The sequence below is a fragment of the Apium graveolens genome, chromosome 6, assembly GCF_009905375.1.
Source record: "Apium graveolens cultivar Ventura chromosome 6, ASM990537v1, whole genome shotgun sequence".
Lineage (NCBI taxonomy): Eukaryota > Viridiplantae > Streptophyta > Magnoliopsida > Apiales > Apiaceae > Apium > Apium graveolens.
In genome coordinates, this window is record NC_133652.1 from 46,444,998 (window position 1) to 46,468,755 (window position 23,758).

General features: G+C 34.0%; 2 protein-coding genes and 1 non-coding gene across 3 annotated transcripts; all 3 read right to left on the bottom strand.

Moving 5' to 3' along the window:
• Positions 1–10,177: 10,177 nt before the first annotated feature.
• LOC141666613 (U-box domain-containing protein 45-like) lies at positions 10,178–17,402 on the bottom strand. The gene is made up of 6 exons (XM_074472713.1): positions 17,356–17,402; positions 16,542–16,603; positions 15,305–15,374; positions 14,316–14,460; positions 12,717–13,125; positions 10,178–11,178 (listed from the first exon to the last, which is right to left on the bottom strand). Exons 5-6 carry the CDS (start codon positions 13,121–13,123, stop codon positions 10,332–10,334), a joined length of 1,254 nt encoding a protein of 417 aa, XP_074328814.1. The 5' UTR covers positions 13,124–13,125; positions 14,316–14,460; positions 15,305–15,374; positions 16,542–16,603; positions 17,356–17,402; the 3' UTR covers positions 10,178–10,331.
• TRNAG-GCC (transfer RNA glycine (anticodon GCC)) lies at positions 16,885–16,955 on the bottom strand. Its single transcript has one exon. It is a non-coding gene; the product is annotated as a tRNA-Gly (tRNA).
• On the bottom strand, positions 17,279–19,875 carry LOC141666614 (uncharacterized). The gene is made up of 2 exons (XM_074472714.1): positions 18,749–19,875; positions 17,279–17,437 (listed from the first exon to the last, which is right to left on the bottom strand). The coding sequence occupies exons 1-2, from the start codon at positions 19,595–19,597 to the stop codon at positions 17,426–17,428; spliced, it is 861 nt and encodes a 286-aa protein (XP_074328815.1). The 5' UTR covers positions 19,598–19,875; the 3' UTR covers positions 17,279–17,425.
• Between the last annotated feature and the right edge of the window lie 3,883 nt (positions 19,876–23,758).

Below are 23,758 nucleotides of genomic sequence, written 5' to 3' on the forward strand. Positions count from 1 at the left end.
ACATGATCAAGAAGAATGGATGGTGTCTTATCCTTGGTGTGCAGAAAATACACCCATGTGTACCTTGTATACTCATCAACAATAACAAGTGCATACCTCTTCTTTGCAATGGTCATCACATTGACTGGACCAAAAAGATTAATATGAAGCAAGTGATATGGTTCAAGAATTGAGGATTCAATTTTATTCTTGAAAGATGATTTTCTTAATTGGGCTTTCTGACATGAGTCACATAAGCCATCAGGAGTAAATACTGTTAGGTCCCAATTTGTTTGTAGAAGGGGGGGTTGAATGCAAACAATACCGTTTAGTCGAATAAAATGCGGAATAAAATTGTGAAACAAAATTCAAGTTAAATAAAACTTTTATTAAACTTGAAAGGTGTTACAACTACGTTATCGGTTACAAGGGATTAATCTCAAATCAATTATTACAAATCTAGAATAAATTCGACATGAACTTTTTCTATTTTTGTAATTAAAAGATCAAATGCTAAATGCGATTTGAGATTAAGTTCTAGGGATTTTAATCCGCTAGATTGATACACAAGAACAAGAGAGTGATTTCTAGTTGATTGGATTTAACTTTACAAGCTAGAAATTGTAATCTTGAATTAGCAGATAAGATGAAATATTTGGCTGCTTGTTCTCTGTTTTGTTCTTGGCTTCTGTTTGATTGCTTTTCTGTGTAAGTAAGTAAATTGGATGCTTCTGCTACTTTTTTAATCAACACAGCCGAGAGCCATGAACTGGTAAGACAATCCTTTGTCCAATAATACTTTCGGTGTGACAATCTTTTAGAGCTAGCAAGACAATTAAAATGAACTAGCAAGACTTTCGGTATGACTATTGATTGTCATACCGATTGTCATATTAGTTCAAATGAAATTGTCTTACTGAATTAATAAGTGATTTTAATCTAAATAATAATTCTATCAAGACAATCAACTGAATTATCATGACTTTCGGTATGACTATCAATTGTCATACCGATTGTCATACTAGTACAATCAGTTGTCTTTTTAGAATTAAAACAGATTTTAATCAATTAAAATTCTGAAAAACCTTAATATTAATTCAGAATTAATTAATCAATTAATTTAATTAATCAAATAAATTAATCTTTGCAGATATAATTTATTTTCATAATTAAATTATATGACTTAATTAATTAATAGAGAATTAATACTAACCCTGAGCAGCATCCATTCTTCTGACAATCTTCTGAAAGTCACTGAGACTTATGAATCAATTCCGCCACTTCAATGCTGACACTCGATGTACTGTCTGGTTCATGAGTGACTAACTTTCGTGACGTTTCTTCATGTCTTGACTTTGTTGTTCTGATTGAATCCTTGTAATAAATAATACCCTGACGAGATCTCTGTCACTTGATTAAATCCACGATCTTGATTTATATCACTGAGGCATGATCAAATTCTTGAACTTCTTCCAGTGAATCTTCAAGTCTGCAGATGAACAATGTTTCTTTATTCTTTGACAGATGTTACTTTGTGAGATCTCTCTGATGATAGATCCACTATTTACTTATTACATTCTTATTTGAGTTGAGTTAAATACTCGAATAAACGAGTAGGCTATGACATATGCCTTTCAAATACTGCATCGGGAAATCATCTCACGAGATCTTTCTTCACAAGTTTATTGATGTTATTGAAATTCAGATGAGAAAGTCTTTTATGCCAGTTCCAGTTGTCTTCCACAGATGCTCTACTAAGTAGACATATTTTATAATTATCAGTATTTATGGGGACCCTGGCTTCATATAAGTTACCATGTCTATAACCAGTCATTGCAACCTTGCCATCTGATTTAGGCTTTATATAAGTTACCATGTCTATAACCAGTCATTGCAACCTTGCCATCTGATTTACTGAAAATTTTACAATGTTCTTCATAAAAAGTCACATGGTAATCTCTGTCACATATATGACTCACACTGATCAGATTATGCTTGTGTCCTGCAACTAGAGCTACATTTTCAATATTGATGACATTTCCAAGCTTGATTTCGCCATATCCCATAATCTTTCCTAAGTTGCCATCTCCATAAGAAACATTTGGGTTAGCCTCCTCCTTAAACGCTAATAGCAGAGATTTATTTCCAGTCATATGTCTTGAACATCCATTGTCCAATACTAGAGAATTTTTCATGTTACCCTGCAATCAAATTAACAATTAATTAATGTTTTTAAGGACCCATACTTTCTTGGATCCTTTGGCTTTTTTAAGTTTGTTAACATTTGCAGCAGAAGACTTTGAATTAGAGTTTATGCTAACACTCTTAATATCAGAGTTTACACCTGCAGAAATAATTTTTAATTTATTTAAAGAGGGTTTCAGTTCATAATAATCATAGTACAAACTGTGATACTTTTTACATGTGTAAATTGAATGCCAAACACTACCACAATGAAAACATGGATTCAGTGGTTTATATTTAACTGTTCTATTCTTAAACTCTGACTTGGGAGCAACAGTGTTTATCCCTTTATTCTTCCTGCAAGCAACAACAAGATGATTAGCACTACCACAGTTAAAACAAGCCTTTCTAGGTCCATTATAAATGGGTTTATATTCGTTCTCCTTATTGACACCTTCTTTTCCATTTCTATTCTTTTTAGGCTTTTTTCCTTATTTTTCATTTTGACTTCCTTCAGCTTTTACTTAAGCAGTTTCTGAGTCATTAAACCAACATTTATTGACTTGGTATGAACTTGTTTATACTTATCAGTTTTTAAGTTTGACTTCGATGTTGATGTTGACCCTTTTTCATTAACTGACTTAACAGCATCAACACTTAAGTTGAACTTAATAGGTCTTAACCGAGTCTTATTCAACTTTACCTTTTTATCAGTATTTATTGATTTAATTTTCTCAGTTCCTTTTTCTTTTAACTCATCAGAATTAGTTTTATCAGCATATCCTAATCCTGATCCCCAACAACCATTTTCTATTAAACCCTGAGTTATTTTTCCTGAACTAGTTCCAAGATTAATTACTTCTCTTTCTTTAGCTAGTTCTTTTTCTAGGTAAACATGCTTTTCTAACAGTTTTTCTTTAACATACAAGGCATCATCTCTTTCCTTTTGAGTTTCCAGCATGAAAACCAACTCATATATTAGGTGACCATTCCTTTTCTTAATATCAAAATTCTCAGTTTTAATCCTAACATTTTCAAGTGTTTGATCCCTATAACTAACAAGCCGAGATTTAAGAAACAGCCTTAGTTCACAAATATCATCAGTATCAAAAGCAAGTATGGTTTAAGGTACCTTCAACTCAGCAGTATCAGCCTCACTATCAGCATTTGTCATAAGAGCATAGTTAACACCATCATCTGATTCTGATGTATCATCCCATTTTTTCTTCTTGGTGATCAAGACTTGTTTCTTCCCAGCCTTTGGCTTCCTGCAGTCAGCTGCAAAGTGTCCAACTCCATCACAGTTGTAATAACTCGAATTTTTGAGACCTTGTAAAACGCTAAATGAATAGTAACCCTGACAGACGGGAAAAACTTTTGAGCCCACACTATGTAGTGCATGAGAAGATGAGTTTCAGAATTGATATTACGACTATACGTACTAAATGAGTGTATGTAAACGCTATTAGTTTTCGAAGAAAACCGAACTTTGAAAAACGACCGTATTTATGACTTATCAAGGATTACGGGAATAACAATATAATTACGAGATTAAAATCCTACGGATTTATATTCAAGTAGGATAAATAAAAATATAAGGAATAAATACGAAAGGAATTACATCGCGAACCATTTACGAGTAAGTATTACGGAGAACGTTTAAGTAACCGAGCGAACGCGTAAACGATTAAATAAACGTAATGCACTAACTAAAACATGGCAAGGAAGTAAACATGGTTACTTCATCAAATAGTGAGCTAACCATAGGATGACCAAGCTAGCTAGCAAATAGTGTGCTAAGGAAGCTAACCTTGTAGTTAGCTTGTAAGCTAGCAAGCTACAAAGATATGTCCATAGATTTGGAAACAAGGAATAAACCTAGAATTCTATACTAGGAAGAATAAAATCAAGTTGCAAGATATCAACTCACCTTCCAAGAAGCAACATATCCAAAGCATCCAAGAGAAGCAACCAAGGTAGTATAAATACCCCCTCACAAGCATCCATTCGGCCCTAATGCAAAAATGGTGGAATTCAAATTCCAAACTCCAAGTTCAAGCTCTTGTAAAATCACCCAATTAATTCCCAAGCCTCCTAGCAACTAAACTAAGGTAAGAAAATTCTTTCATCTCTTTTTATCAAGGTTTGATGGGTGGAATAAATTCAAGAAACTCACTAGTGAATAATGTGAATAGTAACCTCTCTTTGGTTTCTTGATTTCAATGGTGGTTTTAGGTTCTAAAAATCATACCAAGCACTTCCAAGCCTCCACCATCCTCAAGAACACATCTCAAGCTTTCAGTAAAGGTAAAAATCTTTGGCCCAACTTTATTTAAGGTTCATTTTTAAGATCCATTTAGTATGTGGTAGTAAACCTAGCTTACTAAGTGTTATTGATGAAATCTTGATGATTAAGTTAAGTAGATTTAAGGTTGGTTGTTGTTGCCTCAAAACATGATGTTCTTGAGAGGAGTTTGTGTGTTGATGATGATATGATGATTGTTGGTGGTTGTGTTGATAGTTAGGGCGTAAACAAAACCCCGATCGTAAATGAAACTTCGTTAAAACCAACAAATCGTAACTTTAAGTTTCTGCAGAAAGTCCCGAAGTTGTAAACTGTAGATTCTTGAAAAATAACCTTTTTTTAGGATATAAAATGTTATAAGGATCGTTTAGGCACTTGAATCGCTTGATTCCGATTTATGGATCCAAAGTTATGGCCGTTTTAGTAAAAGTGATTTACGCGACAAAAACTGCTACGAATTACAAACTTGGAAAATATAAAGGATAGACTTAAACGTGTTCATAAATCATGAAATTTTTACAGAGAGTTATATATTGAGTTTCCTAACTTCCATAACAATTTCAAGTAAAAATAATGATTTTTCAGTTTTATAAAAATGTCGGAGCCGAGACCGCGCGAGTAGAAACCGAGAGAATCCATAAGCGGAGCCGACGACGATAATGAGAATGAACCCAAGATACTTAGGAAAATGAAGTGACCACAATGTGAATATGAATTAAAGGAATGTTAAGGGTAGTATGAGTTGAGAGGGTGCATAATAAGTAGCGCATGAGTGCGAGTTGCCGTAACTTAGAACGGAACCTAACGAAATGAAATGTGTTTATGGTTATAGATTTCCGAGCGGAACCTAGATCATCCTCCACCTCGAGATATCCAAGCAAGTTTACAAACCCAACTCCATTTTTACTGTTGTATTGTGAAAGGATTGTTTTACTATCATCGCATAAATTTCATGTTTGCCATGATACGTAATTGTTGAATTTTCGCATAATGTAGCGATGTTGTACGATAAGTATATATCGTGAAATGTTATTTCGCTTTAAGCGTGACATATTATATAAGACCGAGAATCGGTCGGGATTTAAGATAAAATCTGGGAATCATTCCGGAGATATTATAAGACGGTTATAAGTCCATAGTCGTACGTTTTAAAGGGACTCATCGTCCACTTACGAAACATTAAAACACCTCGAACTTTTATTAAAATGATTTCCCAACGATCATATTCCCTCAACTATATTTTATTGTTCGAATAACAAATACTATATACTTATTCTTTTATTATGGGAGTAGTATACTCCAACGTTTATTTATTTCAAACCCGATTAATCATTATAGATTATTAATTATATAGACACAAACTAGTTGAGGAATATTATTTTAAATAAATCTTTTAGAGAGTAAACTCATTCGAGGTTTGATTATTATCAATTATTATTTAATTAATTATTATTCTTAAAAGGGTTTATTATTGATTTAAAAATCATAGATCCTGACTAAAATATACTTTATGATTTCAGAATATCATTCGAATAATTTCAGATCGTCGGTGAATATTATCCCGACATATTTAATATGTTGAATATAGTTTCGAGAAGAAACTTTTCCCCCTTATTAATTATCTGTTGACAACGGTCAACTCACATCCTTAGTACTTTCTCCGAAATTCTCGGAAGTACGTATATACATATATATACACTTATATCTTAGAGAGATAAGCTATTTCCATCAACAAGCAAAACGCTTGGGGAACTTCGATGTGGTTCGAGTTCTCGAGATTGATAGGATTCTTTTAAAGGACAAGGGAGGGGTAGACTCTGGTACTATGTATGCTAGATGGGCTACCAAAGGTACCGCAGGCGAAGGTACTCAATGTACTCAGGAACTTGTGAAGTATGTGTATACCCGAAAATGGGACACGTAGCCCGAATGCGGTAAGGGTGATACCCGAGGGATGACGGTTTCGTCCTTCTACTAGTAGAAAAGGTTACTTTATCGCAGTACGACTGATCATCGTATGCGGTGGCTCTAGTGAATGTCCTAATTCTTCCAATTGGAATTGTGATGCAATACAGTAACCCAAGCCTAGGTGCTGGGATTACTATTAAGGTATTCCCAGGATATTAAAATCCCTTAAAGAATTGTTTTCGTAAGAAGGTGTGTAACACCAAGGAAAACTATTTTCGAATAAAACATAAATATCATATATGATGTTATCATACAGTCATCTCCATACCATACATTATTATGCTGGGCATTATAGCTCACACGTGTTTTCTTAAATTGACACAACACAATAGTGAATCAAGATGCCTGTCATGAGAACCACAGTCAAGAAACAGGTAGGAAATGGCCAGTTGTTCCGTAGATTGTTTGGTGATGTACCTCAGGTAGTCAGAATAAGCCGGATTAGTTTTCAGTTGTTTATAGTTCGACTTATTTATAAGTATGATTTATGTAAGGTAAGAAACAAGAAACGTATATTTGGCCGGCGGACTAACCTTATCTAAAGGTCACTCCCCGGTAAGACTAATGATATTTGAGTTGTAATAAAATTACTCTAGTTATGATGGTTCGTTTCCAAGACAATAACCTGTAAGTGCGTGTGTGATAAGTGTGGGGTCATGAAGCGTGAGTATTTATATATTGTAGTGTGAGTTGTGTGAGTTTAGATGGCGTGGCTTCCGAGACTCCTGACCCTGGGTTTTGGGGCGCCACAACAGTTGTAGACCTTGTCTTTGAATTGTCATATTTTCCATATTTTGACTCTTTCTCATCAGAGTTTTCTTTTATAGTTCCTCCTATCAGTATTTGAGGAACTAGAGCCCTTCCGAGAAAACCTTTTTCCCTTCTTAAAGTCTTTGTAGACCATCTTCTTGAAGCTTTCAACCAATAGAGCAGTCATTTGTTCAATATCTTCATTATTGTCATGATCACTTTCAATGTTTGATTCACTTTCAGAGTTTGAGTCATCATTAGATTTTGATGACTCAGTATCAGACTTTGCAATCATAGCCTTGCCTTTGGAGTAGTTTTTTCTCCCATCTTTCTCTCTTGGTTTCCCTTCAACCTTGAGTGCAACATGTCTTGTTCTAGGTCATTTCCTCTTGGTCCTTTACTCTATCTCCAGTTCATGAGTCTTCAACATGCCCTAGATCTCATCTAGAGATGTTTCATCAAGATCATAATTGTCCCTTATTGATGTGACTTTTAAGTCCCACTTTTTAGGGAGTGCAAGAAGAAACTTCAAGTTAGAATCTTATAGATCATATTCTTTGTCAACCAATGACACGTCATTCATCAGCTTTTGAAACCTATCACAGATTTCAGTCAAGGGCTCATCAGACTTCGAATCAAAGTGCTCATACTCTTGAGTTAGTATGGTTCTTCTGTTCTTCTTGATAACAGTGGTACATTGACACTAACCTCTAAAGTATCCCAAATTTCTTTGGCAATTTTGCATCCAATGACTCTGTTGGACATGACACTGTCAAGACTGTTATGCAAAATATGTCTTACTTTTACATCTTTCATAATAGATGAAAATTCCTCAGGAGAATAGTCTTTCTTATCTTTATCAACCATCTTTTCTTCTTGGCCGGCAACAACAACATCTAGTTTCATTGGCATGTGAGGACTATCATAAATCCTGTTCAGATATTCAGGATATGTTGCTTGCAGACACATGGCCATCTTCACTTTCCATATTGGATATTCATGTATTTTCAGGATCGGAACCTTGATAGCCTTATATCTACTCATGCTGTGGCTGGTTGGATTTGTGGCTGGTGGAGGTGGGGAAACCTATTGTGCTTCTTTGTCTTCCATCAATGATTATTCTATGGATCTGTTTGTGTATCAACAGCAAACTCTGCTACCAATTGTTAGGCCTTTAATCAGATGTAGAGGGGGTGAATACAGTTAAAACAATCAAATCAAAATAACAGACACAATTGAATCAACAGTTTTTATTATTGATGTATAAAAACTGATTACAATCCTCTCTCAAAAGATGAATAGATATCCTTGAGAGCTGCTAGTTTATATGTATAATATATCAATTCGTAACACATAAAGTGTAAACCTAATATGTGCTTATATACTGCACAGTTACACAATCAATAAGGAATTCTATTACAATACAATAAGAAATCCTTAACATCTCCATATATTGATTACTACAATAAGTAAAGTCCTACATCGATATATATTTTGCAAATATTTCCTCCTTTGATATCTACTGATTTCCAGCTCGACAGGTGCTGATGTGAGTAAATTCTGATGACAAAGGCTGATCAACAAATACTGATGGTAAATGATGATGACGTCACCTCTGTCAAATACTGATATAAAATGTTGATAAATAAACTCTTATAGTTTATATATTGATATTATCAATTTCTTCTAACATTTTACATGCATGTATGCATGGTAGAGGTGGCCAAACGGGCGGGTCGACTCGCCCGGACTCGCCTTTTTACTCGCGTAAAATCGGCTCGTACCAGGCCAAGTTAGAATCGGCACAACCCGTTAAAGAAAACGAGCCGTTCACAAGTCCAAGATTTCTGAATCGCAGCACGACACGACACAAAACACTACTCGGCTCAGGACGTCAAACCGTTACGACACGCGGCACAGCACGGATCGTTGAACCGGCTCGGCATGCTCATCCACATCATGTGCCACCTACCCACCTGCGATTATATATATATATATATATATATATATATATATATATATATATATATATATAACTCGTCAACCCGCATAACCCGACGAGCCGTACAAGAGCTCGGATTTCGTGAACCGGCCCAAACTCGGCACGGCTCGTCTAGTTTCACGTGCCGTTCACGAGTCTTTAGGTAGCTAAACCGGCCCGCCAGCAAATCGGTACGGCTCGCCGGACCTGCTCGTTGGCCACCTCTAATGCATGGATACGTACAATCATGTGTACACATGGTATACTAACGAGACAATACGTTTATTGTGTATTAAAATATAATATATTTACAAAATCACTCATAAATCTTATTTTAACATTACAATCATAAACTAATGATGATCAATTAAATGAAAAGTGTTCATCGGATTAAATGTATTCATACATACTATTTTTTTTATTCGCTAATGCATTTAGCGAGTTTATTCATTAAACTCATTTGCCCAAGTTGGGACCGGAAGAAATTATTCATTTATTAAGTTTATTCATTAAAAAATTATTTTTATAACAATTTTTTTTTTAAAATTGTATCATTTTTCATCGAATAATTAAATTTAAAAATAAAAAAACCACACCATACCATGTTTTTTTAATATAATATTTTTTTGATACGGTTAATACGGTTTCGTATTACATGATGAGGGGCGGATGTAGTTTGGAAATTTGTTTAAATAACATGTGTGATTTGCTATTTGAGAAAAAACTGCACCGTTCTTACCTCCTCTCATGATACATTGAAATGTGGTTTGGAAGTCAAATTTCTTCTTTAAATTAGTTTTATTTATTATTTTCTGACACAAAGAGCCGAAACACCAGATCAAAGTATTATTAGAAACCAAACTTCTTCTTTAACTAGAACAAATGTTTTAGCTAGAATTCCTTGACGCAGAAAATCAGAAGGCAGTTCTAGGTACTAACCTGATAAGTACTTTTTTTTAATATTTCGTATTTTATCCTGACTTTTGTATAATCTGATTAGGAGTAAAAAGAAAAATTAACAGGAAAGATGATGCATATTTCCAGTGATTTAGATTTACATTAGAAAATATGAACCAGAAATGTACTCCAATTTTTGTAAGATCATAAATCTAATGTAGAATATCAAAAAAAAAAGTTCTATTGGATTGTATGCATCGATCAAATCTAATAAGGCAAGCTCTTTGAACTTGAACTGATAACCAAGTACTTGAGCTTAGAAGAGCCTTCATCGCCATTAGCACGCCTAGCCATTGATTCCATATTTTTGTACAAACTTTGTTTCACCATGTTTTTCATTATTTTCTTCCCTTGAATCACATCTCTTTGATTCACAGGAGAGCAGGCGGAGAATTTTTGCGTCTGAGGACCTGAATGAGGCCTCATTCTGGTCTGTCGTTCTTCTTTAAACCATTGTAGCAATTTCATTGCTCTTTTTTGTGCCAAAGGACTGCCTAATAAAGACACTTGAAGAAGAACAGGAACAATTCCCGCATTTGCCATTTTTTGTCTTTGTACCGGGCTTTGATGTGCTAAAATCATCAAAACGTAAGCAGATACCTCTTGGCTTCTTGGTTTATCATCCCATGTCATGATCTCTATCAAGCTCTTCACCATCATTGGATTACTTTCCAAAGTTTTCTTTCCCATTGAGGTAACTACCAAATTTCCCAAGGTTGCAAGAGCTTTTTCTGATGTCTGTTTAATAGAAGAGAGCCCCAACAAAATGTCGATTACTGTATGGGAAGCCAAAGTTTTTGCATTGTCTAGCATGTTAGAAAGACTGTACAATGTACCTAAACATGACTCTTTTGTGTCAAGACTTGAATCTGCTTCAAGAACAGAGATCACGAACGAAATGATAATTGATGAGTTTATGGGGAACTGGCTATTGGCTAAGGATGATAAGGAAAGCATTAGCTGTGCAAAATCATGCACTGTTTCTTCCTCTAAAATACCAATGTTCTTGGGTAGTTTTGATAAGATTCCTGCATCCATTATTAGAGCTTTGTTCCTGAAAAACCAACAAAAATGGATAAGAAATCAATACAAATCAGCATTCAGTTCACGATTTAATTGAACTTTAGAAGTCATGCATGCTATCCGGAAAAAAATTGACAGTCTAGATGTATGTACTTGTGGGGTTAGCCAATTGTGTAGATAGGGGCTTTACAACAACCCAAAGAAAATGAAACACAATGACATTCATAAGTCAGCAAGATTCTTTAGTGCCATATTTGAACTTGAGGTTGAAGGAGAAAGTCAACAAGTGTGGTTTATTATAGTTTAAAAATATTTTAAGATATCTTGATAACTGCAATGACTTCACAAGAACTATGAATGAAGTCTTTAACATATAGTTGTTTCTTATAAACTACAGATTATGTCTTTAAATAAACAACTTGCCTGCCTAACTGGTGTTTTGCCACCTACAAGTTCTCCTACCCCTTGTGGAGTTTAGTGGACAGTCAGCGCACTTCATGCCTCTTATCTCCATACAAATTAATGCATCATATAATAATCTGCATTTGTCTGCTTGATATTTTTGAAGAAATGGTTCTACTTCTCAAATCAAATATGACAATTATAATTATATTTGGAGTTCTCAAGATTTCTAAGTCTTGTGAACCAAATGTGTAAATTATGAAATCACACACACAGACACAGCTAGAGGACCAGTGGAATATTAGAATATTACTATGTTTTGAAGATAAAGTCTAGTAGACCCAAGTTCCCAACTATTCTATCTCTTTCATATGTAGCCATTCTACTTTTTCCTGTAATGATTTAGTCTTCTCCACTTACCCAATAATGTTTTATCTCTTGGATTTTATTGGATGGATGCAAACAAGAGGATATATATTTCAACACTATATAAAAAATTATATTCTTATAGCTCAACAAAATAGACTAATGGTAACATCCTAAAGACCAGATTCATAGCCCTTCTCAGTTTTCTTTTTCCAGATCACAAATAAAATATTTTAATTTATTTTCGCCAAGTCACGAAAAATAAAAGACGATATTAGTCCAACTTGTTTTTCAAGTAGGGGGTACACATAAGTAGGTAAAATATTTGATGTGCAGTAAAAACATTTGGAAATATTTGAAAAGGAAGAGAATGATCGTACAAAAGTCAGATTATATGGACCCAATAGAATCTTGAACAAACATGAAAGACAAGAAACTAAGGTGATATTGGAAGAAACCCAAATTCAAGTGGATGCAATATCTTTCAAAGTCTAATTTGGACACTCGAGCTCACTGCTGAATTAATGTATATGTATATACATATTATAAGGTCTGCCCACACCATCCACATTGACATAAATTTAAGGATATTTTTTTTAATCCTAAAAAGATAATATTTACCATAAACAAGTGATCCTTGAATGCTGATCATATAACTTTTGAAGCTACCATAAGTTCTGAAGAACCATATTCTGATAAAATGATACCCCCTCCCTTAAAAAACTAGTTCGATGTATAAAAATTATCTATTTTTTTGTATTGATATTGAAAGGCTGCATTAAGATTTGAGACAGAACTTACGTGTATGTGCCATTAGCAAGCTCAATAAGCGCTTGAACTGCCAACCTCCTACGTGCCACCACTTCTGAACCAACCATCCCTACTAGGGGAGGAACAACACCTAGCTCTGCCATTAATTTCCGCCAATTTAAACTTTCTGAGGCCAGTCTCTTAATATCTTTTGCAGCCACATCCTTCTCTTCGCAGCTCCCAAAGTGAAGTTTCTTTACTGACCTTTGCAAGATCACCATCTCCTCTTCTTTCTGTCCTTCTTGATCACTTGCATCTGCAACTTTGGCTCTATTGTAGGAAAGATCAGATGGCTCATGTCGCTTGATGTGGCTCTTAAGCTGAAGGAATCGTCTAATTCGAGCAAAGAAACGCAGTTTTGTGAAAGCCAAGTGCCATGTTGAACTATGACCGGACATTTCTACACTTCAAAACCAGAGGAAGAACAGAGAAAAAGAATATGTAGAGAGAGAGAGAGAGAGAGAGAGAGATCATTAGCCAAGTAATAATAATATCTTAATGGGAGACTATTGATTCTTTATATAGGCCACTTTTCAAATTAAGAGAGAGAAAGTGATGGAGAAAGATTTCAGAAATTGAAAAGTTTAGAAGAGACTTCAAGGGAAAAAACAAAGAAAGCACATGCAGTCTCCTTACAGTGTCTCTAACAAAAGGGATATATGGAACTGCGTTTAATAATGTTACGTATAAATATTGTATGAACAAATATTTTTGAATTTTAAGTTTGTATTTACAGTAATGACCTTGTGATATATTTATTTATATATCTGAAATTGTTTTCTAAAGGTGAGAAGATGTATATCGCCTAAAAAAAGTGATCAATAAAGGTGACATATCCTAGGACAATAAAAATGAATCAAGCCTAAGTTAACTGTTAGGCCTTGACGCACTTCAGGATTAATTTTAAGAGGTAATGGAATAATAAAGTTGACTTAAGTTGGGTTGGTGTATGTATTGTGGTATGTGCCTAGAATTATAATTTGATTCAAATGTTTTAGCTAAATAATCTGTAGTGCCAAAAGGCTCTGAGCACTTCTGTATACGTCTCAATCCTACTTGCAGCAATTATGTGCGACGAGGTCCAAATGATAAACCATTTTTCTGTCTGCAAACTAAAACATAATCGCTCTGTCCACTAGTAAGTTGTAAGTAGGGTCACGTAAAGTTTCAAACTCAGAGTCCTTAACCCTATTCCTAGCAACTCTTCTTGGTATTAAGTTCCGAACACTTGAAAAAACAATGTTAGAAACGTAATCTAATGTTTTATTAGATTCGAATTTATATTTTATCTTTCGATCTCTACAGCTCAATCTTCCCCTGTTTCAAATTGAAAGTGGATATGATCCAGAAACACTACATGATTATCACAGTTATCAGTGGTTCCTTGTAAGCATATATTCGATATTACTTTATTGTAATCTATTGATTTGATCAAGAGCATGCACATTATGTTAAGTTAATGATAATGCTGAAGTTAGAATGCATCTTCTATCGAGATATTCTAAAAAGCAAATGTAATTATATGCACACACGTACTGACATGCACATAGACTTATATTATATGCACATGTATGGATGACAGAGAGTTACACGTGAAATACTGCATGCAACAAAATTCAGCTATCAGGTATGTGATGATACGATATGGATTGCAGCACTTGTTTTGATCCATTATCAACGCTCTATCAACTGCTAACCAGAGAGAAGACAGCTCATACAATCAATAGATTCAAATCTGTTTTAGAAGTACATAAAACAATTAGTATAAGAGCAAGCATTAATTAGCTAAGATTATACTAATTAATGATCATGAGCTCGTATTTCAAGTCTAACCAGCTATTAAACCACTATTTTTCTAGGAATCCCTCTCTGCTATTGTCCTCTGTAGTTACACGACCTACATGACGCTTCTGTCTTCCTATATTGGTACTGACTCTTATAGCTTTTAAGTATTATTTAAATTTTGTTTTAGTCCTAGTTAATGATTTACTTTCTGCTGCAAACACTAAAACTAATTCCTAAGATGTAGATGTAAGGTGTGATGGCTAGCATAATCTTCGTCACTATTTTAAGCCCTCTTGTGACTCACCAGTACCATCAAGTATCAACTACACGTGCACCATTGATGGAATGCATATATTTGCTGGGGTGGATTTGAATCAAGTAGGCATTGGGTGACTTGGCAAATCCACTACATAGTATTCAGCGTGTAAAGCCTTGGCTCTAATTCAAGTTAATCCAGGATGTATTATTGGTGGCTGTACAAGTTCTTGGTGCTCTATCCAGCTGTACTTCCATTCAAATTTAAACTCAAGCTACACTTCCTCGCCTGTACGTATTAACATATGGGATAATAGGTCTATGGAAAATCTAGCAATGCCATTTCTTACCAGAAAGCTTGAGAAACAAGAATGTTTTCTTTACATAATACTATCTTCAGTATGTCTTCTAGAGCAGTTAGAATCCAGACGAATTTCAAATATTGTAATTTATGATCTTCGAAACTAAAAACATGTTTTCAATACTCAATAGAGAATTTCAATATAAAAGTTCTTTTTTGTTAATGTGTTTCAAGTTACCTTGAGATGATTAAAGTTTAAGACGATTACTCCACGCCAGCATTTTCTGAAATTCTTGGTGTCCAATAAGCTGAGGAATATAAATATTAGAAGTGTTTAGTATCCTGCATTCATATAATCATATACATGCTAATATTCGTGCATGTAAATAATAGTTATAAAATTTTTAATTAGAACATATAAGGCACATCTTACCATGAATATAGATTCCAAAGCTTACTTTATTAACTTTTTTTTTTGACAATGCGGAAGCTTACTTTATTACTTAGTTCTACACAAAAAAGATGTAAAAATCCAAGGAATTCACATCTTAAGAAAATTAGTAATCCTTTTTTATATAGCGAGAATCTGACTTGAATTTTTACATGAGATCTTCATGACACTATTTTAAAGAATTACTATATAGGTTAGCACTTTGAAGCGATATGGAGTCCGTGACTAATAACGTAGAAGAGAGTGATAATGGAGGTCAAATTGATGGAGAGCCCACTAGGCACTAACTAAATACAACCTGGGGGATTATAGCATACACAGTAATACTTGATCAGGATCTACTTTTCCACCAAAGAACAGGCGAACAATAGCCTAACAAGAACCGAATTGACATATTCAACTAATAGCCACGTCCGTTACTATTACATCTGACTTTAATGTATTGATCTTTTCCAGCACTGCAACTCAGCTCATGAGACCAAGAAGAAAAAATAAATGTATTGTACAAACACTCATTGGACGCGTTACATTTTTCTGCAGGGAATTAGTAAAACTTAAGTAGATGCGCTATAATTTTGTGCAGGGAATCAGCATGTTGGATGAAACACAATGGATCATTAATTTCGTGGCTACAAGGAAAGAAGCAGTCTTCAATTTTCATGAAGAATGAGAAAGTGCAAAAGCTGGACCACTCAAAGTGCTTGCAGCATAGGGTTTTCACTAATTACTATTGCTTTGTTAGTCTATTAGGGAAATTGTACTTGAAGCTGCTGATGTGGTTGGATTAAAAGGTTGACTTGGCATGCTTGCAAGGAAAGTGAATTACAACACAGACTTGCATTCAACAATGATCATACACATCTTGCCTGACCGTAGTCCGTAGTAGACTACTGCTATATTTTGGATATCTTTTTGACTCTATCTGACCCCTACTATGATGTACTCAGCACTAAGTAATGAACTTTAAAGAATTCTTGAAATACTTGAACACTAAAAAAATATTCTGAGAGTTGCAATTGCATACCTGAACTACTAAGCATTAATGTACTATGCTGTTCACTAGGGCTCCAAGGAGTCGCCGTGCTGCTGCAAAAAAATATTACATACATAAATCAATAATCCGATATACCAGAAGCAGAATTGGATAATGTAAAATTTGCACATTTTTTGTTTTCTTATTTGTTATTATTATTTAATTTAATTAAACACACTCACCTTGAATTTGTAACCTTATGGTAGTTACAGAATTATTGCTGGACCTAAGTGTAAAGGAGTTCAGATGCAATTGCAAAAAGAAATTCTACCTACATATTAATCAATCATTCAGCAGTAGTAGATCAGAAGCAGGAAAAGGAAAAAACAAAGAATGCACCAGCCGGGAATCGAACCCGGGTCTGTACCGTGGCAGGGTACTATTCTACCACTAGACCACTGGTGCTATAACATGAAAATGTCTACTTATTAGCACATTAAAAATTGTCTTGGTGAGCTGCATTCACAAGGCAGGTTGTTTGCAATGCTGTCTTTGGTGAGTGACACACTAAAGGCTTGCTGTTTGCAATGGAAGAGATACAATGTTCTTGTTAATCCCTTCAAAATGAAGTTTTTGCATTTTTTGTTCTTATGCATATAAAATGCATGAGATAACATCTAGAAATAAAATGTAGGAGAAAATGAGCAAGAAAAGGGTAATCCATAATAGAGACTTTAGAGTTCATTGTGTAAAAGAAAGGCTCCAACTTAACTTGCCTTCTATCGTCTCTCCCAAATATAACAGCCAAATAGGAGTTTAATCAATAGCTTAGGCCTTGGATACATCACAAGTAGCTGAAACTTACAGTCCATGAGCAGTTGTATAATATCATCTCGTCTGAGCAAGTTGAGAAAGAGATTCTGAACAGACATCCTTCAGCATATACCCTGTACAGTTGCACTGAATCAGGGTGAGGAGCACAAAGTATAAAATACCAAAATAAGCTTCTGCATACTGCTGCAACTTATCTATAAACTCGTGTTTGGGGTATTAAGGATCACAATCATGTAACAGTATTTTATGAGCTTGGCTTGAGAGTTTTCCTATCTTATGGATAGAAGTGTTCAGAAATCCATCTATGAAGTATCATCACACATAACCACACAACCAACGGGCTGTAAAGGTGGGATGGTAGTAATCTGCAGATATGATAATTTAGGTACATCTCAATTAGCATATCTCTTTTCAAGTGTTCCGCATCTTAAGACAAAGTCAGCCTGAAGTAAAGTTTGATTGGGATTAACAATGGCCAAGTTCTCATATCCCATGTCTCTAAAGAAAACATTTCCCTTCTAGACAAAAGAAAGGGTTCCAAGAGATCAATTTTCTCTTTTGCCAGTCAACAATTAAACTTTCAATATGAATATCGATCATATTCTTTATCCATCTGCTGTCCTGGTGCCTAAAAGGCACCTGCTCAATAGAGGGCACATAACAGAAATTGACCATTCACAGTCCAACAATGAGAAAGTCACTTTCTGAGTAGTTAACTTGTCAGTGTTGTCTGCAAACGGTAAGAAGAATACAGCTTCCCTACTTTGCAAATGGATATAACACATCACCAAATGGCAATAACAAGCAAGTACTTTTGCTCAGATCAGCGATCTTATAAGGTAGACAGTAGAGATTTGACTTTAATTGCACAAGTCACTAAGAAAGCTCCACTATTGGCTATCAAATTGTTAGTCGTGCTTCAATAAATTGGTTACTCTCTAGTGAATCTAGAAGAACCTCTACACTAGCTGATAATGAGATTCATAAGTTATATAAACATAATGACTCTCAACTTAGGCACCAGCAGTACTATTTACTTCAAAAGTGCACTTATAAAAATAAAAATCATGAATCTATCATCACCCAGAAGGCCACAAGTAAACAGCAGAACAAATAACTATGCATCAAAAATATATCCAGATCAACTGTTCCCAAACAAATTGTCCATCTCTGATTATCAAAAGACCAGATCATTATTTCCGGTACATCAAAGAGAATACCGAATTATATACTCAATATTTTTTTCTCTAGAAGCGCAAATAGATCAGATAACTTGACTCCAAGCACATTTAATTTAATTATAATACTATCAAAAGCTTAGAAATGTAAGTAACATCATAACAGGAATAAAGTGTACATTAACAAAAGAAAGAGAGCAACATACACAATAATCACTATCACTACAACAAACATAATCATCTTACAATCTTCTTCTTATGGCTAACCGCCTTCTTCAAAAGCGATTGTCGCCCAGGAAACGGACTGCTACCATCACCATTACCATCCCTCAAATTCATCACCGAAGCCTTATCAGCATTACCAATCACATATTCATCAGAAGTCCCAAGATTTTCACCACCATTACCATCATTCTCAATCTTCTTTGTTCTCAACTTCATCCTCTCTCTTCTTGCCCTCCTTCTCTCCACACCCTCATCCCCATCACCATCATTCTTACCACAAGTACTAATCTTCTTCCCAAGCTCCAGTTTCTCGAAAACTCGGCCCGTAGACTCAACACCTAATCTTGGTATTCTCCCACCCTTAGAAGTCCCAAGAAGCCCAAAATCAATCCTACTCCAACCCAATTTATCATCATTATCCCAACCAAACCTCTCACTCAACTCCAACAACTCATCAACTGTACTACCATTCTCATACTTAGACCTCAAAACGTCACCTTTTAGGATTTTCTCAGCAAATTCCCACTCAATCCTGTCTTTATAAATCGGGTCTTCTAAAACATCATCAGAAAGCCTAGCCCATTCTTCATAATCACCAGCTCTCAAATTCTTGGACACCCATTTAAGGTAAGTTGAAGGTAAGCTTCCTAACATTCTACCTTTGTGTCTTCCAAAATCTATGATTCTGTCCCTTGATGGGGTTGTTATAGATGATGATAAAGATTGTAAATTTGATGTTTTTAACAGTTTATATGATCTGGGTCTTGGATTTGAAGCAATTTTAATGGAGTTTTTGGGATAAAAATTTAATCTTGGCAAAATTGTACTTGAAGGTGTCATAGCACAGTGAAGATTATTACGCTGTATCATGATTTGTGGTTTGGTTTGTGTGTGTTTTGTCTGGTTTGGTACGGTTTACTCTTTTCTCAGACTTGTATGTTGCAGATTACTCTCATATATATTTAAAGATTTTCTTTTGCCCGATAAAAAGGAAAAAAATTGCATCTCACAAGCTCCTTAGAGCAACTCCAAGATCTTAACTATTTGAAGGCCTCTATGATAGAATAGTCGGGGACCTGAGAGGCGGTGGTTTACCCTGCGACCGATGTAGCAATATTAGGAATAAGAGGAACAAGCTACTCCCACAATGTATCATTGATTACTTAAATCACTAAAAACAAGTCCAACAGTATTCTATGGTGGCCTTATATGTCACTTTGATATAAAAAATGGTCCAAATTGTTATTTTCGAAAAAGATGGCCTTATATGTCAATTCTTAACGGAACATCGTGTTCCGTTTTGATTTTTTCTTATTTAAAGGTAAAACGGAATTTCGTCTGCCGTTTTAGCACTTTAATTTTTTTTATATATGGGAAAACGAAAATTTCGTGTACCGTTTTAACACTTTGATTTTTTTAATAGGGCAAAACGTTAGATAAAACAGCGTTTTGTAGCAAAACGTTACATAAAGTAACGTTTTTACATAAAGTAACGTTTTTACCTTTTTAAAAAAAAAAATATATGAACAAAACACTATATCTTGTAAATTATTAAATCATAAATTAATAAAAAATATTTTAAATTATTTTCTAAAACCCAAAAGGGGATTGTTGAAACACTAAAATGTTAAAAATTATTAAATTAAGTTACAACCTTAAATTTTATTTTTAATTTAAAATTAATATTTCTGGTTCCTAGGGTTTAGGGCCTTTAAATTAGGGTTTAGGCTCTAGGCCCTAAATCCTAAATCCTAAATCGGTGTAACATTTTTTATTTTATTTTTAAATGTTTCTAAAACCCAAAAGGGAATTGGTGAACCCTAAATGTTAAAAATTGTTAATTTTATAATTATTTAATTTAAAATTAATATTTCTGGTTCCTAGATTAAATTAGGGTTTAGGCTAGGGTTTAGGGCCTTCCTAAACCCAAAATCGGTGTAACATTTATTAATTTCTTTTTAAATGTTTCTAAAACCCAAAAGGGAATTGATGAACCCTAAATGTTAAAAATTGTTAAATTATGGTATCATTTATATATTCTAAAAATATTAAATAAATATAAATATTGAAAAACATAACATTAAATGATGTTTTCAGAATTCTAAATAATAGATCAAAACAAGCTTAAAATAAGAAAACAAAACAGAAAATAAAGGAAATACAAAACGTGACTTGAAGTCACATTGCTACTTTATTAAAAAAATAAGAGGCGAAACGGAAGACGATATTCCGTTTTGTATGTATTAAAAAACGGAACATTATATGACGTTATGAGGTGACATTTTGGGCCTTTCTCCCCTAAAGTGACAATTTGGGCATTATTAACTGAAATAGTGACAATCTGGGCCTTTGTTCTAGTATTCTAGTGAGTTCCTTATAAATATTATAAAATAGTTTCATTTTATTTGTCTCTTGACTTTTCTGCACACATCTCAAGATGCATTGACCGCATAGTAAAAATTATTATTTTTAAAATTTTCTTTTTATAAATAAAAATTTAAGTTATATATTTTTATTCAGGAAAAGAAAATTTTAAAAATTATTATTTTAACTATGCGGACAAAGCACTTAGAAATGAGTGCAGAAAAGTCAAACGACTATTAAAATGAAACAGAGGGAGTAACTCTTATTGATTTAAGACATGATTTTGAATTTCAACTCCAACAATGATCTTTATATTCCTTCCTTATTATTATTATATTAATAAATTTGAAAAGATATGGACAAAAAGTGGAACAAAGAGAGAGAAATGTAAAAAGAAGATAGAGAAATGAATTTTTTATTGCTAAAAATGTTATAAGGGAGTACTAGAAGTTCCTTAAAGATAAAGAATGAACCTCATGTCTTAGTGATATAAGGAAGTACTAAGACACTGTTGTAGTGCCATTTTTTGTTAAAATCCTTATAATTGAGCTCATATAAGAGAGCTGTTGGACTTGCTCTAAGATCCACTAAGATCTTGTTTCAATTCCTTATCTTTAACTAATCTCTCTTCTCTTCTAACTTTTATTTTATAATCTATATTTGAATGAATTACTTTCTCCTTTTTCACTTTTTGTAATAATAATACTTTTTAATGATAAAATATTATATAAGGAATGGATATATGGAATATTGTTGGAGATGAGAATAAATATTGATGTCTTAAATTACTAGGATCCAATATTTTATGTTAAATTTAGAGAATGAACTAAGAAGCTGTTGGAGATGCTCTTAGAGCAAGTCCAACAGTATTTTAGTGGGTTCCTTATAAATATTATAAAATATTAACTCTTAGTGATTTAAGACATGATTTTGAATTTCAAATTCAACAATGATCCTTATCTTCCTTCCTTATTATTATTATATTAATAAATTTGAAAAGATATGGACAAAAAGTGGAACAAAGAGAGAGAGAAATGTAAAAAGAAAAGAGATAAATGAATTTTTTATTGCTAAAAATGTTATAAAGGAGTACCAGAATGAATGAAACTCATGTCATAGTGATATAAGGAAGTAATAAGATACTGTTGGAGTGCCATATTTTGTCAAAATCCTTATAATTAAACTTAAGAGCTCATATAAAGGAGCTGTTAGACTTGCTATTATATGAGCTCTTAAGTTTAAAAATAAAGAGTGTTGTTAAAATTTGAGCTCCAAGAGACTCTTTGAGGCTTTTTAAAAGCTTAAGAGACTCTTTGAGGCTCTTTAAAAGCTTAAGAGCCTCTTCTCTCTTGTTAGGAATATGTGTATCAGTTTGATGATAAGTTAAACAAAACACTTAAGTAGAAATCTAGTGATTGTAGCCTCAACGGATAAGACCATCTTGGCTATCCGTTGAAGGAGTAGCTTTACTTAGCAATAAGTTTAGTATTGTAGCACATTTCATTCTCTGGTTTCAAGTTGCAATTCTTAGATGTTGTAGGAAATTATCAGTCATGTTGATTACTAATGGATATACAAATAGGAGGGCTAATTGTAAATATTTCATGCCTTGTAATTTTGTATAAGTGAAGAAGTATCAACGGATATTGAAGACCTTCAACGGATAAGAAACAAAGCTTCAACGGATGTCTCTAATGCTTCAACGGATAATATCCATCAACGGATAAGTGCTTCAACGGATAAAGACTTTAACTGATAATGCATCAACGAATAAAGCTTCAACGGATAAAGCCTCAATGGATAAGGCATCAACGGATGAAAGCTTGAACGGATGCTTGGTTCATTAGCAGTTGATAGTGACAATTCACAAGCTGACAGAGGCACATGGGTTGACAGAGGCAAACTGGAATGTGGAAGCCTCTAGGAGGAATCAAGAAAATGCAGCATTCCCATTTTGATGCAAACAAGGAAGTATTCAAAGATTCACAGATTATCCTAGATTGCATTGGATAGAGAAATGAAGAAGAAACATGTGAAGAATCCTTTCAATTGTATTTTACAGTTTTGTCTTCACTTGTAAACTTGGTGTTATATAAACCAAGTAGCAGCTAGTAATTAGATAAGAATTTTCCTGAGCTGTTTAGAAATATCAAGAGAGAAAATCATCTAGTTTGTACTAGGAAGCAGCTGTGATTTAATTCTTTGAATCACAGATTTTCTGAAATAACACATCTCTGGTGGAACAACAAATCCACCAGAAAAGTTTTTAAGTTCTTTGTGTTCTTTACATTTGTGTTTGAATATATATCTGTCTGTATCAGCTTCAAGCAATTCACACACATTTGTTCACTTAAACACTTAGCCTTAGAAACTGCTCAAAACTTGAAAAAGTTTTGAGATTTACATTCAACCCCCCCTTCTGTAAATCTCATTGTTAGTCCACTGGGAATAACAATTGGTATCAGAGCAAGCTCTTAACATACATAGAGTTTAAAGATCTATTTTGCTAACATCATGAGTGCACAGAAGAATCCTCCTGCTACCATCATGAGTAGGAAGGATATTGGTATAAAGATCCCAGTCCTGGAAAAAGATAATTATCATCACTGGAAAGTGAAGATGCATTTACATCTTCTTTCTCAAGATGAAAGCTACATCAACTGTATT